The sequence below is a fragment of the Syngnathus acus genome, chromosome 17 (genome assembly GCF_901709675.1).
Source record: "Syngnathus acus chromosome 17, fSynAcu1.2, whole genome shotgun sequence".
NCBI classification, from domain to species: domain Eukaryota; kingdom Metazoa; phylum Chordata; class Actinopteri; order Syngnathiformes; family Syngnathidae; genus Syngnathus; species Syngnathus acus.
In genome coordinates this window covers 4,266,822-4,282,026 of record NC_051102.1, presented here as the reverse complement: position 1 = coordinate 4,282,026, position 15,205 = coordinate 4,266,822, and the positions used below count along the sequence as shown (strand labels likewise).

The 15,205-nt window shown below is 39.8% G+C and overlaps 1 protein-coding gene across 9 annotated transcripts in view; it reads right to left on the bottom strand.

Annotated features, from left to right (window-relative positions):
- The window catches only part of ctnnd2b (catenin (cadherin-associated protein), delta 2b), a 76,802-nt gene that overhangs the window by 10,119 nt on the left and 51,478 nt on the right, over positions 1-15,205 (bottom strand). For all 9 annotated transcript variants that reach the window (XM_037275689.1, XM_037275690.1, XM_037275692.1 and 6 more), the window contains 5 exons: positions 11,982-12,114; positions 9,912-10,125; positions 4,695-4,881; positions 2,310-2,427; positions 1,498-1,680 (listed from right to left, as the gene is read on the bottom strand). In XM_037275689.1, coding sequence (XP_037131584.1) covers positions 1,498-1,680; positions 2,310-2,427; positions 4,695-4,881; positions 9,912-10,125; positions 11,982-12,114 — 835 coding nt within the window. The remainder of the gene's footprint in view (positions 1-1,497; positions 1,681-2,309; positions 2,428-4,694; positions 4,882-9,911; positions 10,126-11,981; positions 12,115-15,205) is intronic.

Below are 15,205 nucleotides of genomic sequence, written 5' to 3'. Positions count from 1 at the left end.
CCATTTTAAAACTTTGTCCATATATAAGGCGCACCGGATTATAAAGCGCACCTTCAATGAATGGCCCATTTTAAAACTTTGTCCATATATAAGGTGCACCAGATTATAAGGCGCACCTTCAATGAATGGCCCATTTTAAAACTTTGTCCATATCAGATATATACATTTGGCCCGCGGGCCGGACTTTGGACACACACGGCTGCTGTAGTGGCTCAGTATTAGTCCATATATAAGGCGCACCTGATTATAAGGCGCACTGTCGGCTTTTGAGAAAATTGGAGGTTTTTAGGTGCGCCTTATAGTGCAGAAAATACAGTATTAAGATATCTGCCAAATATTGCCCAAAATTTCTGCAGTCCATCATTATTCTTCAACATCCTGTGACTGTGAACAGGGCAAGTGATCTAGAAAATTTATGGATGGTAATCTCCTGAATTTCCTCCCATGTAGTTAATCTAACCTACTTCTCTGCTGTCCTCTATCGTTTTTGCAATTACCCACTGTTAATAGGATAGGAAGATAGAACTCCACTTGCTATTCCGTGATAATCGGCTACAGCTGCACTGGAGTGGTGACACTCAGAAAGAAGATGTTGTGTAAGACTAAAAGCAATGAGTTTATACTTATCTTTTTAATTGTGAACGCAGGATTACTACTTTACCCTTTGGTTACGGAAAAAAAAATAGAGACTTTGACAAATGTTGCTTGCTCAGTACTACCATTTTCAAATCTTATTTAGCCTTTTCTTGAAATAAAAAGGGGAGGAAATTGAAACTAATTGGTGATTCACACACCGGATATGTTGGGTTCTCCATTCCCTCTCTTCTCAAAGTGTAAATGATGTCTGCTACTTAGACAGAATGTGTCACTGATTACTTATTCTAAGCATGACAAGAAGATGGAGCATCAAATAAAAGAGCCAAATGGTGATGATGGCGCACCAAAAAATTTGATAATAGATAAAAATGAACTAAAATGAACATTTTGATGAATAAACACAGGTAGCCACTAACGAAGATTAGCTGAGCAATAAAAGATAAAGTGTTGTTTTGATGTGTCAAAGTCTCACTTTTGGAGCTTCCCCTTGATAGATTTATTTAGTGAATGCAAAGCCAAGCTGTTGCCTTCTGGTTTCATCATCAGTGATGTGTTTCATTGTCTGCTCCTTTCAAAGATTCTGCCCAACGATAGAGATCTGTTTCAAATTTCCACACACTATACTAAAAAAACCTCTTTTTTTTTTATTTTTATTTTTTAAAAACCTCCAAGTAATACACCATTTATTACAATTATTCAAATTATCCAAATGGTTTCCAGAAGTCTTCTTGAATTTAGCTAAATTAATAGACAAACCTTGTTGAGTGGTTAACTAATTACTATCGGTCAATTACAGCAATGGACAGACAAGTCTAAAATCTGCACCACTGTTGTTGTGACTCTAATGTTTATGATCCCCCAGAGTCATGATATGCAATCATAAAGAATGGAATTCCTGACCTGGTCATGTCCCTTCTTTTTCTTCTTCTTCTTGCCCCAGCATCCGGAACTCTCTGCATCCTTCCCCCCGGTGTCACATAAGAGACCATCAAGCTCCTCAGACCCCCCTTGTTGGTTATGAGATGTCTCTGCTGCCAGACGGTATGACAAGTTCCTCAGGATGCACACACCGTTCTCAACGGTCTGACATCGACAAGTAGAGAACAGAAAAGATGAGAAAGGTCATTGACAGAACATACCCCTGTTCAAATGAAATAAAGATCATTTAAAAAAAAACACTTCCAACAATAATGAACTAATAAAAATCATCAGGCACCTGTTATTATAAAAAATACCTTCAATTAAGCGCAAATAAAGTATACAGTGTAATACAGTCCAGACTCCACATTTCCATTACATATAAAGCAGTATTATTTTTACCAGTTCTGCCTTGGGGGAGGTCTGCCTGTCCATTGTACGACATTCTAGTTCCACATCGAATCATATAATTGCTTGGAGAGCAAATATAATCAATCATAGAGACCTTGGCCCTGTCCTGTATATGTAAGGATTCAATAGAAATACACACAGACAAAAACATCTAACCTGGGCTATAACCAAGGTTATATGGCATCAGTTTAAAACAAATGACTTCCCTTTCATTGCAGTCATGTTTGCCTTTGAAATGTGCTTCATGCACTTCTATCAGTCTTAGTTACAATGTGTTAACTGTTTGCGTCGTCTGTGAATTTTTTTTCAAATTGTTTTTGTAATTTATCTATGATCGTTTGTTGTGTGTGTAGGTGTCTTTGTGTAGTGTGCGAATGTGTTACCTTGCTGTCAATCTCACTACTCCCCAGTGCAGTCTGGATGACGTAGAGTAAAGCGTCTGTCAGACCCTCGCACTCCCTCATCCTCCTGCGGGCCTCCTCGCCTGCAGAACTCACATTGCTGATGCACACACACGCGCACACACACACGCGCACACACACACGCGCACACACACACACACACACACACACGCGCGCGCGCGCGCACACACACACACACACACACACACACACACACACACACACACACACACACACACACACACACACACACGCGCGCGCGCGCGCGCGCGCGCACACACACACACACACACACACACGCGCGCGCACGCGCGCGCGCACACACACACACACACACACACACGCGCGCGCGCGCGCGCGCGCGCACACACACACACACACACACACACACACACACACACACACACACACACACACACACACACACACACACACACACACACACACACACACACACACACACACACACACACACACACACACACACACACACACACACACACACACACACACATGGATTAATATATAACCCACACTCGCATTAATAACACTCCCAAGGTGTAAGTGTAACTTTTGAATGTCACGCTATTAAAGAGAAATTAATCACATAAGAAATACGTGATGTGTCGGGTACTCGCGTGCATTGAAATATTCTTAACCTTCCTACACCCTAAATACAGAATAACCTTAGTTTTTATGTTTGGGGGTTTGCCGTTGAGTGTTATGCTTTGTGAACTGATCTACTAAATATACATCAACATGTTATAGAAGTAACAATGTCACAATGCATAGTAAAATAAATAATATTTTGAAGGATAGTAATTTAAAGGGGCATACAGTCCATGCTAGTACTAAACAAATTAGGCAGTAAGAACCACCAATATGGTGCACATGGTAACACCCAAGGACCAAATGAGTTCCTGACCAGATTTCCCATGAGTGCCAGCGCATAGTATTATAAAATTCTGAGCTGTTCCTTGCCTGTAGTTGGACTGTATTAAATTTCTGTTTCCATCGCCTGTGTTACGGATGAATAGTGATGAGGTAATGAATCCAATTGTGTCATATCACGATGTTGGGAAAAAAACATCTAACTTTAAATTCTCCAGGCAAGGAGTCAAACCCACAACCTCCGCTCTGTGAGGCGGACGTGCTAACTAGTCAAGCACCCCCGTCATACCAATTAATCAACATTCGATTTGGTTACTAGGATAACAGGCTATGCATGTTTGGAAAAAATGCATGAACATTTTGAATTCTGCTTGGAACCACAAAGGCTTTTATGGCATATGACATCATTTTTCTAAAGTAAGAAGCAGTGAGCCAAAGGGAGGCCAAGAAAAAATTGTTAACGGGCTGATTGAAATAGTCTGGCAGAATGGAGGCTCTAGACAGGAATAGATGGAAAGAGAATGAGAGAGTGGGTCGCATAAAAGAGGGAAGACGAGGGGGAGCAGGTGGTCAGTGATATACCAAACCTGCCATGAAATATTCCATCTTTAATCAGAGACCCGGCATTCCCTAACGAGGCATGAGAAAGATGAATTGAGAGTTCGAGTTTAGGCAGCTGATCCACGCTAAGACTTGCTTTGCACCACAACACCACCGGGGCTCAAACCCAATACGCTGCAACTGAATCCTTCAAAAGACATCGCTACCTGTAGCTTTTATGACAGGATGTAGAACTCTTGACACTTTTGGGCATTCACATACTGAAGTTGGAAATAAGCTTAAGTTAACAGAAAAAAAATGAATACCATTTTGTAGAGCAGGTGCTGTCACAACTTAAAAGCCATAAAGCTTCGGGAGACAAGAATAATCCACTTCCTTTTCCCAGACCGTATACAATGACTTTACCTTTACCACATAAAATTGTGAAAACACATGAATTACACTCATTGGTCTTCTTATAAGGGATTTAGAAACCTGTGACGCTCTAATTCCAAGTGGCGTCATACGAATGAGTAAATAAACACCAACACACTAAAGTCAAATAATGAGTCATCTTGAGAGCAGCTAAGTCTGTCACTTTCCCCAGACAAAACACAACCTAAATACCGTATTGGCTTGAATATAAGACAGTGTTTTTTGCATTGAAATAAGACTGAAAAAGTGGGGGTCGTCTTACATTCGGGGTCTAGACATTATACCCACTATACTACTGTATCTAACCACTATCAGAACCCACAGCAGGTCAAAATCTTTTGACGGTTCCACAAACTTGTTGCTGTTGCACCATTACAGTTTGAAAGTGGCATAAGCATAGCTGAATTGAATTGGCACACACACAAAAATTTAGCATCTTAATAAAATGTGGGACCTTTACAAAAACACAACAATGAGAGGTGGTTGTGTGGAGTCACTGACCGGAGGCATCCGGTGGCATTGCGAAGGACCTGGGAGGAGTGGAGATGTAATTTGCGGTCTTCTTGCGTATGAGGGGAGGTGTCCCAGCCCGAGTGGGGGATGATCACAGCATTGGTCAGAACAGCCAGGGCATCCTGGATAATTGGCATCTTCAGGGCGTCACATGACGAGAGGTTCCACAAGACACCTACACAAGATGGATGAAAAGTCAGCACAGAAAACCAGAAGACCTCAATAACATCATGTCCTTCAGGGGCTTCTCCTTGGGTCAACGATTATTATTGTCATATCAGCTACACTGGTGATTCTAATAACTAGGCCGAAATTTACTGAAGTAATTCTTGTTGACCTTCACTTGATAAAATATCAGTGTCTGTATCTAATGCGCCCATGTAATTGGATGTATGAATGTGTCCATCGCTACTCACATCTGCATTAATCCATCCTTCTCTGTAGCTTTAATTATAACCCTCAAAGATCAATGTTAAGAGAGCAGTGTGTGTGGCCAGAAGGAAGCTGTAAATGTCTCCGCAACATTAATTAGCTGGGCCAGTGGCATCACCGTATCTCAAGAAGGCCAAGTGGATGGCCGTGAGGGGATGCTGCTAAACATGTACAGTATCTCGGCCATTTGATTGCTTTCAAGGATCTCTACTCCTGGGGAGGCTAAATTATGTGTGCTATTCATATCATTCTAACTAAAGGCTTTAATTTATGTTTTAATTAAAAACAAAAATATTCTGAAAAAAAACAACAACCTAGAAATGTAATAGATGACCACCCAATGTAAAATTGATGCTATTTTAGGATGAATTTTATTGCATACTAAAATAGTGGCTCGGTGGTGCACTGGGTAGCACGTCCGCCTCACAATTAGGAGGGTGCGGGTTCGATTCCACCTCCGGCCCTCCCTGTGTGGAGTTTGCATGTTCTCCCCGGGCCCGCGTGGGTTTTCTCCGGGCACTCCGGTTTCCTCCCACATCCCAAAAACATGCTTGGTAGGCCGATTGAAGACTCCAAATTGTCCCTAGGTGTGAGTGCGAGTGCAAATGGTTGTTTGTCTCTGTGTGCCCTGCGATTGGCTGGCAACCGGTTCAGGGTGTCCCCCGCCTACTGCCCGATGACGGCTGGGATAGGCTCCAGCACTCCCGCGACCCCCGTGGGGACTAAGCGGTTCAGAAAATGGATGGGTGGATGGATACTAAAATAGTATTTATGTCTATGGCTGTTCAAATGGAAGATACAAAAAACTCAGACTATAACTGTGACGTCATTTGTTGATTGAAATGTCAAGTTAAAGTTACTGAAATGCATTCCTGAATAGACAAAAACAATTTTGTTTGTTAACATTATGCGCTCAACAGATGCAAGAATATAAACAAGGTTTTCTGTATGGACAAGTGCGCTAATAAACGGAACATGGAGAAAAATTGCCCTTTGTTGATAATGTCAATACAATAAAGTGTGTTCAAGCTACCTAGCTACAAATACTACAGCAAATAGCTAAGTGCACTTAAAAGAGGATGTCAAAAGCAAAATATGCATGTTGACATGGTTCCTGGAGAATGTTTGCAATTGGCAAGGTCTTTAAAAAAAAAAGGTTGCTACATATTTATATAAAATTTACAGTCATCAATCAGAAGATCCAAAAATTATTTTATTGGTCTTCAGAGGTAATCTAAAAAAATAAATTGACCAAAAATGTCTACACTCTATTCTTTATTTAAAATGCTAAGCATCCGGATGATGATCATGGCCATGTAAATATGAGTAAAATCATCTGCTTGCCAGCCTCTTTTCCACTGTGCAATATGACATCATCCGCCTGAGGAGAAAGGCAGAGTGGGTCTTTATCTTTGATTGAACACATTTGCACCCACAAACCCGCGCACACACACACACAACACAGATGCACACAGATACACACGCATGAAGGAGGTTAATTGCCTCAGCCTTACATCATGAGTGGCAGCAGGAGGTTAGAAATGCGCTGTTGTATTGAGAGAGGGGAAATGAACATGTTGGTTGCTTTTCTTTGTCTCTGAAGCCATTCTGCAGTTCTCATTTGGGCTGTCATTCACTTCACTATCTCATCACTGCATCTCTTTATCTGCCGATTGATATTTGATTTTTCTTTTGCACACTTTTTGTATCTCGGACAGTTGGTGCCGCCATTTATCATTTTGATGAGACAGGGGGAGTCTGCATAGAAATATATGCTAACACTATTGCCTAGCAAATACCTGGTTATTGAATAGCGGGGTGGGAAAAAAAAAAATTTTGGGGGCGGGATTGGGCGGTTTATTTGTCATCTTTCAGCCTCCTTCAGTCTCACCATGGCAACAGGAGCAGGAAACAATTCAGGTGCTCAGTGCTTTCTAAATAGGTATTTTTATTCAAATAAAAAATAAATTCATCCATCTATTTTCTATATCGCTTATCTCATGCTTACCAAAATAAGCTTACCATATTTTCCGCACTATAAGGCGCACCTAAAAACCTCAAATTTTCTCAAAAGCCGACAGTGCGCCTTATAATCAGGTGCGCCTTATATATGGACCAATATTGAGCCACTACAGCAGGCGTGTCCAAAGTCCTGCCCGCGGGCCAAATGTATATATCTTATATATGGACAAAGTTTTTAAATGGGCCATTCATTGAAGGTGCGCCTTATAATCCGGTGCGCCTTATATATGGACAAAGTTCTAAAATGGGCCATGCATTGAAGGTGGCCTTATAATCCGGTGCGCCTTATAGTGCGGAAAATACGGTATGTCCATAGATAATTGACCATGGGATCACTGCACCTACAGGAGGTTAAAATGCCCCATTTTATGTTGAGACTGTCTGCCTCTTGCTGCTGTTACACTGAGCATGAAATTCAGAGGGTATCGCAAGGTTTCAAAAATTCCTACAGTGTTTGATACTGTGAATGCAACACATTGCATAGCCTGTGTTGCTGCAATGTCATGTTGAAATAATAAAATGAAAAAGGCCTTTCTTAAACTATTACACTAAGTTGGAAGCATATAAAACAACTCTCCAAAGGTTTCGGGTATGTTAAAGAATTCGGGGTCTATATTTTAAAGGCTAACAAATAATGTATAGCTTTTTTTTTGTTGCATGTACACTCATCTGTTTGGTGCTGTTGACATTCTTGCATTTTAGCTTGACATTTCTTTCATGTTGCTAGAATACCAAAGTAATTACTCACTGAGACTGGCTTGATAAAAATTTGATGAATTGATGGAGGTCTAAGAGTCAGAATAGCCTACTGTTATTTAATGTGGCACTGTGAAGAAAAGCCTTTTTTTTTTACAAGGGACAAAAGCTGGATGGCTGTTTTAAATTATTCTTATTTGTTACAGATGGAATTCTATACATGAGCGTTGTCCAAATAAGGTTTCAGTAGCATCGTGTTTTAATCCCATTACCCTGTTAAGTATTCTCTAGGAAATTACTGAGCCCCCAGGGGATCCTAATGCTACGTCTTGAGTTCAATTTACCCACTGCGGGACTGGAAGAAATTGTCTTCTTTTCTACATTGTAGTGCGGGCTTTCCCAAGGACACCCACAAGCATTGTGCACCGAATCAACCGGGAAGAGGGATTTTTAGCTGTTTACCTCCCAAAAATTTACATTTTGTTCTAACAAGGAACAGAATGAAAGAGGTGCAAGAGAGATTGGAAAACAGAGGTCATTTTCCCTGCAAGATGCTTAGCCCCACCACCCCGTTCTTTTTTGTGTACAGTATATGTGAGAGTCAGGCAGCTTTCCTACACGCTGTGTTCCTGATTCAAAATGCCCATAAGAGGAAAAGATGAAACTAAAGATAGGCACAGTTGAGACAAAGGATGGCAATGTACAGGAAAATGTAAAAGAAAAACCTCTAAACGAGGTGTGAGGTGTGTGGTGTCTTTGAGAGAGACTAAAGATACTAAAGATATTGTGTTTTGTAAAGATATGGTCAAAGTTGAATATTCTAAGCATTCTGCACCACAACTCAAACTAATCATTTTCAGGTCATTCTTTGTTAAAGTCTGCGAAAAACAAGAGCATTAGCCAAACAAATTGATGGTAATTCTGCTGTCTGCCTAAATTGTTGATCCAGCCACAGACTGTTTTTTTTCTTCCACCCAGGATATGAGTTTAAATGCACGTTATTAAATGTGAAAGTATTTGATTACTTACGGAAGTTAAACAGAAAAATCCATGCAGTTTTTATTTGTTATACCCTTATTTTTACCCGGAATGTTTCCACTTTAGTTGTTTTTTTAGTTAAATTGTATTTTGCAAATGGCAGCGGTGTTTTGTCTTATTATTCTGCAAAAATGGGGAAAATGCAAGGTCAATTTTCTTTCATGTAAAATATTTTATATTCAGTCATGTCTAAATGCATACAGAGAATACCTACTGTAACTATCCACTAATCTATTAGCACTGGAGACAAGCGTGATCTTTCTGCTTATTTCATCACTCATGTGAAAGGATAAAGATAGATCACTCAATGTGTGGTGTTACATTTCCTCCTAACAAGAAAGGTCATAGTGAGACCAGAGGTTTCCTCACATCAATTTCACACCTGCTAGAACTTTGAGGAAACAACTAAACAAAAGGTGCTGTCATGTTGATGTGTTATTTGTTGACACATTGGCAAATCCACAGTTTATTTGGAATTTGTATTTTCGGAATCCTCAGCTGCAAGACACATCTATTAACTGATTCAGACAGGGATTCAGTTTGAAAATTTAAAATGGAATATAGTTCTGACGAGTCGTCTTGAGTTTGCCAAATGATCATTGAATGATTTGTCAAATGTCAAAATAAGTCATAACGTGCAAGAAGCAAGCACCATTATTGTACGAAATAATGCAAGTTGACTTTGAGACACCTAATGCCTGCAAATAACTCACTCCTACAATGAACCCCAAAGAATTCTGGATGTGGATCAGTCAAATGTGACAAATTATTTATAGTGTTGATGACTGCCTATCAAGGTCCTTGAGCTAAACATCTTTTCATGATAATGGGCTTTGGGAATAGCAAGAACTAGAAACACGGCTGGTAATCATTTAATTATTTTGTAGTTTGCTTTCAGTCGAGACATGAGTGGGTTTAGAATGACAATTTGATGTGGAACACAATTGCTGAAGCAAAATGTGGGCCAAACAGCAATGGAAACGAAATACTAAATATATATGCATGTGTATGTTTCACCTGTAAGGAGCTCTCGGATCTCTACGTCGGTGGTTTTCCGGAGAAGTCGGACCAGAGCCGGTATTCCTCCGCAGTTTTTTAGTGCAATCTTGTTGTCGTCATTGGCCTTCCCATAGACCAAGTTGCGAAGAGCTCCGCAGGCGCTGCGGTGCACGTCGGTCATACGGTGGTCCAGCAAGTCTACGAGAAGCTGGATGCCACCTTGTCGTCGAATCTTAGGAAAAGAAAGGTAGAAGAATTGTAGGTCTTAGTATTCATCACTTTGCACTTTCCCAAATAACTTCCACTTAGTGTGAAGTAAAAAATGCATGGAAGTGGTTAGTGTAACTTTATTTTCTAATCCTTCTGTCCTCTCTGTCTAGTGTACATTCAAATACATTTTCTCAGTAAAATTCTTGCGGTATTTGAGTGAGTTCACAAAATCAGGAGAATCATCTTGTCCTGAGCCTGCTGATTTTCTCTGAGCCTCACCACTGAATGACCAAACCAATCACAAAGCAACAACGTGTTTGGGGGAGGGATTAGCGATGTCCCGATCGAGAATTTTAGGCTTCCGATCCAATTTTTTCAGTTTGAATTAATGTACTTAATTGTCCCTCCTTTCCTGATTCCAGATTGGAGCGGTTCCTGTCAAGAAGAACACCGTTGAGGTTTTTATGTATTAATCTGGCTCTTGTCAGGTTACTGTGTTTCTGAATATTAAATGAGTGTTACATTTTAAATATGTTAAACCACTTTCACACTTGAAAGGGTGTGATTTCCTCCCACTCATGTCCTACCAAGAGCATTGAGATCCCCTACCAGAATGAGCCAGTCCTCAGTAGCAACCCCTCCCTCCCCTTAGTGGTTCGGGGGATATGGAGAGAGAGAGAGAGAGAAGCGGATCTCTATTCCTCGGCTTTCTCACTGTATTTTTAATGCATGCTGACGGATGTGCTTTGAAGAATATTGCTTGTCCCAATTAGATCCCTTAGATTCATGGGCAGGGTTAATACCGTTGAGTAAAGTTGAATGGAGTCGCATTAGAGAGACAGATGTTTTCAAAAGGGATCTTGAATGACAAGAGGTCACAAGGTTAAACAGTAAGAGGAGCGGCATATTCAAAGTTGTGTTAAGACGGTGTAATGAGATATTAATGCCATCTAATATGGAGCTCAACGTTTGAAAAAGAGTCTCCCGGCGGTGTGCCTTGAATTTCAGTCTATGGAACTGACTTGTATATTTGTTTTCATTTCACTGTGACTCCAGAGATGCAATATAAAATGAAATATATGATTACAGGGTTAAAGGACTAGTTATTCAATTAAAAAGAAATTACACTCTTTTGGAATGAAGTGATCTTTTTCTGCTTGATGAAAGATTTCAATCAGTAATTTCCTGCTGCGAGCCACAGGTGAATAAAAATATGAATGAATTGATAAAAAAGATTTATCAGGTTTCGAGGATTATTGGAACTTTTGCAGATCAACTTTCATTATTTATGTTGGTTTTTCAGATTTTTTCTTATTGGCAATGTTTAAAGCGGCATGATATTACATGTTTGCTTTCACTATTTTCTCCTTAACATGCTTTGTTAAAACTAAAAAAAAAAAAAAAAACAGGTCTACATTCGAGGATTACAGTGCAAAAACTCAAGTTATCAGGGAAATCTTTTTGTTTTTTTTCCTTCGTTGGAAAAGCGGAATTGCTGACAAATCGGCTTTTGTAAAGGGCACGCTCCAGTGTGTGTGTGCGCGTGTGTATGTGTCTTTGGGTTCTGGTTTGACATGTTGAGATTAAGGGGACACCATTTTGACATACATTACAACCCAAAGGCACAAAGGTCTCATAATGAGTAAAGCATGTCAGCTGGAGTCTAGCCCAAATCCTCAATCTTGCATGCACTGCGACAAGCCTCTGTCATAAACCAATTGCAGCTGGCATGCTGGCAGGGCTCAAACATCTCTGAATACAGTAAAAAAAAAAAAGCAGGAACCCCGTTGAGTGCTTGGTCTTTGGAGGAATACAATCACGTTGGAACAAACAGATTGTACAGCTGTAGGAGCAAATGACAAAAGTTTGTCCTCTTACCTCACACTTGGTCTTGTTGTCTCCAAAGCAAAGGTGTTGGAGGTAGGCAGCGGCGTTGGACTGGACCGATGGGAACTGATGTTGTAACATTTGGATCACCTCCGGCAGCTCTGGATCCCTCCAACCAAACTCCCTGCAGGGATAGACACAAAGACAACATTACTACAAGTGGGACCATTTTTTATTTTTTTTATTTTGAGAGAGTGTGCACCTGATTTGAAATGTTTATTAAGTAGAGACTATGATTCCAAAAGGTAGTGACTGCTACATTTACCGTATTTTCCGGACTATAAGGCGCACCTTCAATGAAGGGCCCATTTTCAAACTTTGTCCTTATATCAGGCGCACCGGACTATAAGGCGCACCATTAATGCATCATGTCAGATTTTTAATCCAAATCAAATCATTGTCCATTTTATCTTTTTTATTTCAACTTCAGACGCAACAAATTACTTTCTAATCACAAAATAATGATCCATAGTCTTTTTGATTCATGATTCAGTCTTCAGCGGGCCACTTATGATTGATTTCATGACACAATGCTTTGGGCCAGTTTAAATTTAGGAATTTGGTCCATAGATAAGGCGCACCGGACTATAAGGCGCACTGTATGCTTTTGAGAAAAGTTTAGGTTTTTAGATGCGCCTTATAGTCCGGAAAATACGGTAATAACAGAAATAGCAATATTACCTTAGTGTATATATCAACAATAAATGCTAACAGTGAAATTCAACAAACTCAAACCATGAATGCAGTCCAATGATTTATAATTTAACTTCAGATTCTGGGAAAGTCTTACTGCAACATAAAATGAAACTGTTCCTATTAAAAAAAAATGGTATCATTCGTGTTTTTGACTGACAGTGTTTTTTTTTTTTTGTAACCTTTCTACATTCAGGTTGGCCCTATTTCTAAACCACTTCTGCATCACGCTCACGTGGCTTAACAATTCTGTGAACCAAATAGCAAATTCCACACAAACACGTTTTCCCAGGTGCAAATGAGACTTTTCTTCCATAGGGCATATTTACTTTGGTTTTAGCCTGCTGAAGGTTTGCTTAATGTATTTGCTCTCAGGCAGAATTACAGTGCATACACATTTTCACACACACACACACACACACACACACACACACACACACACACACACACACACACACACACACACACACACACACACACACACACACACACACACACACACACACACACACACACACACACACACACACACACACACACACACACACACACACACACACACACACACACACACACACACACACACACACACACACACACACACACACACACCCCAACATACACATGTACCCTCAGGCAAGCTCAGTAACCCCATAAATATGTGAAAAGGGTGTTTGTGATGAAAGAAAAACAAATAATTAATGTGAGAATGATGTGACAAGAGAGAATAAAGTTAAGGCAAAATCTGAAAGTGGAGTTGAAGAAGGGGTTGCTCAGGCTTATCAGATATTGACAAGCTTCTTACTTTTGGGAGACTTATCAATAATCAAAAGAGATAAAAGCATCCTGTTTCTTAGGACCAACTGAAAGTGGATCATCTTTTTTTTCCACTCAATGTGATTTAGCCCGCAGGTGGAAGGAAGTGCTTTTGCTATGATTTTCTCTCTATTACTTGAAATAATTAAACTTTTGGTGATACAGCTTGTCGGAGGTACAATATCGTGAGTTCCGTATTTTCCGCACTATAAGGCGCACCTTCCATGAATGGCCCATTTTAAAACTTTGTCCATATATAAGGCGCACCGGATTATAAGGCGCACCTTCAATGAATGGCCCATTTTAAAACTTTGTCCATATATAAGATATATACATTTGGCCCGCGGGCCGGACTTTGGACACGCCTGCTGTAGTGGCTCAATATTGGTCCATATATAAGGCGCACTTGATTATAAGGCGCACTGTCAGCTTTTGAGAAAATTTGAGGTTTTTAGGTGCACCTTATAGTGCGGAAAATACGGTAGGTAGATTGTAAACCATTTCACTTGCATCTTACTTTGAATGCTCCATCATAGTAATCCCCATAGACATGCTCGCATTTGAAAATCTGAACAGCAGCTACGGGAAAGAGCTGGCTCACATCAAGCACTTACAAACTCAAAGGAAACTATCTGGCTGGTTTGCAATTGTGTCTCTTTTTTAATGCTAATGTTTGCATGATCATCATCATCATCAGGATACACCTTGAACCAGTTGCCACCCAATCGCCATGGTGCCGCCACACAAATTAAAAACATGACAATTTCCAACTTTAAAGTAGAGAGTAGTACATGAACCAATTGGATGAATTTTTTGGAGTATACCAAGAATAGAACGCTCCATATACAGAAAATTAAAACATTGTGATAAAGCTTTTTATTTTCTGTAATGCAATTATAAAAACAAAAATGTCATACATTCTGGATTCATTAAAAATCAACTGAAATATTGCAAGCCTTTTATTAATTTAATTTTTGTTTTTTAATTGCATTAGAGAAAATAAAGAACTTTATCACAATATTCAAATTTTCTGAGACAGTCCTGTATATTGTACAGTATGTAGCGACCAGGCTAACTCACTCAACATATGGACAACCACATAAATACCATGCAAAGTGGTTTATTACTTTTCAAACCACAACAATGTGTCCCACTTGTTATGGTTGACTTTCTCAACCCAAACAAAGCAATTAGTGCTTCATAGCTACAATCTAAAAGGGACTGGACAGGTGACACTTGCAATAAATAAAAGGACACTAACAGCATTTGCTCACTCACTTTCCATCAATTCACATATTTATTATAGAACTAGAACGAGAGAAAACACCATGCATAAGTTATAGGACAAAGAGAGTGAGGTAAACAAAGCATGAAGAACACATGGCCTGGAAAAGAAAATGCCTGAGTAGAAAGTGGCATGTCACAGTGGCTCAAACTCAAAGCCTAATTCCTTCTTCAGGCAAGCACACATACAACATACATGTTGTGGAATTCTTGATAATGAGGGGAATAGTGTAGATATTCTGGGACCAAATTACCAGCGGCCATTACATCTATCAAACGCAAGAGCAAATCAGTTTAAATCTAAAGCGTTTTCTTTTCTTCTTTCTTTCCTGCCTAAAAGAACTGCACTATAATGGTTCATTCATTCAACTATCAAAGTCAGCCTGAAGCTATATTACTTCTTTTTTTTCCTCAGCAGGTCT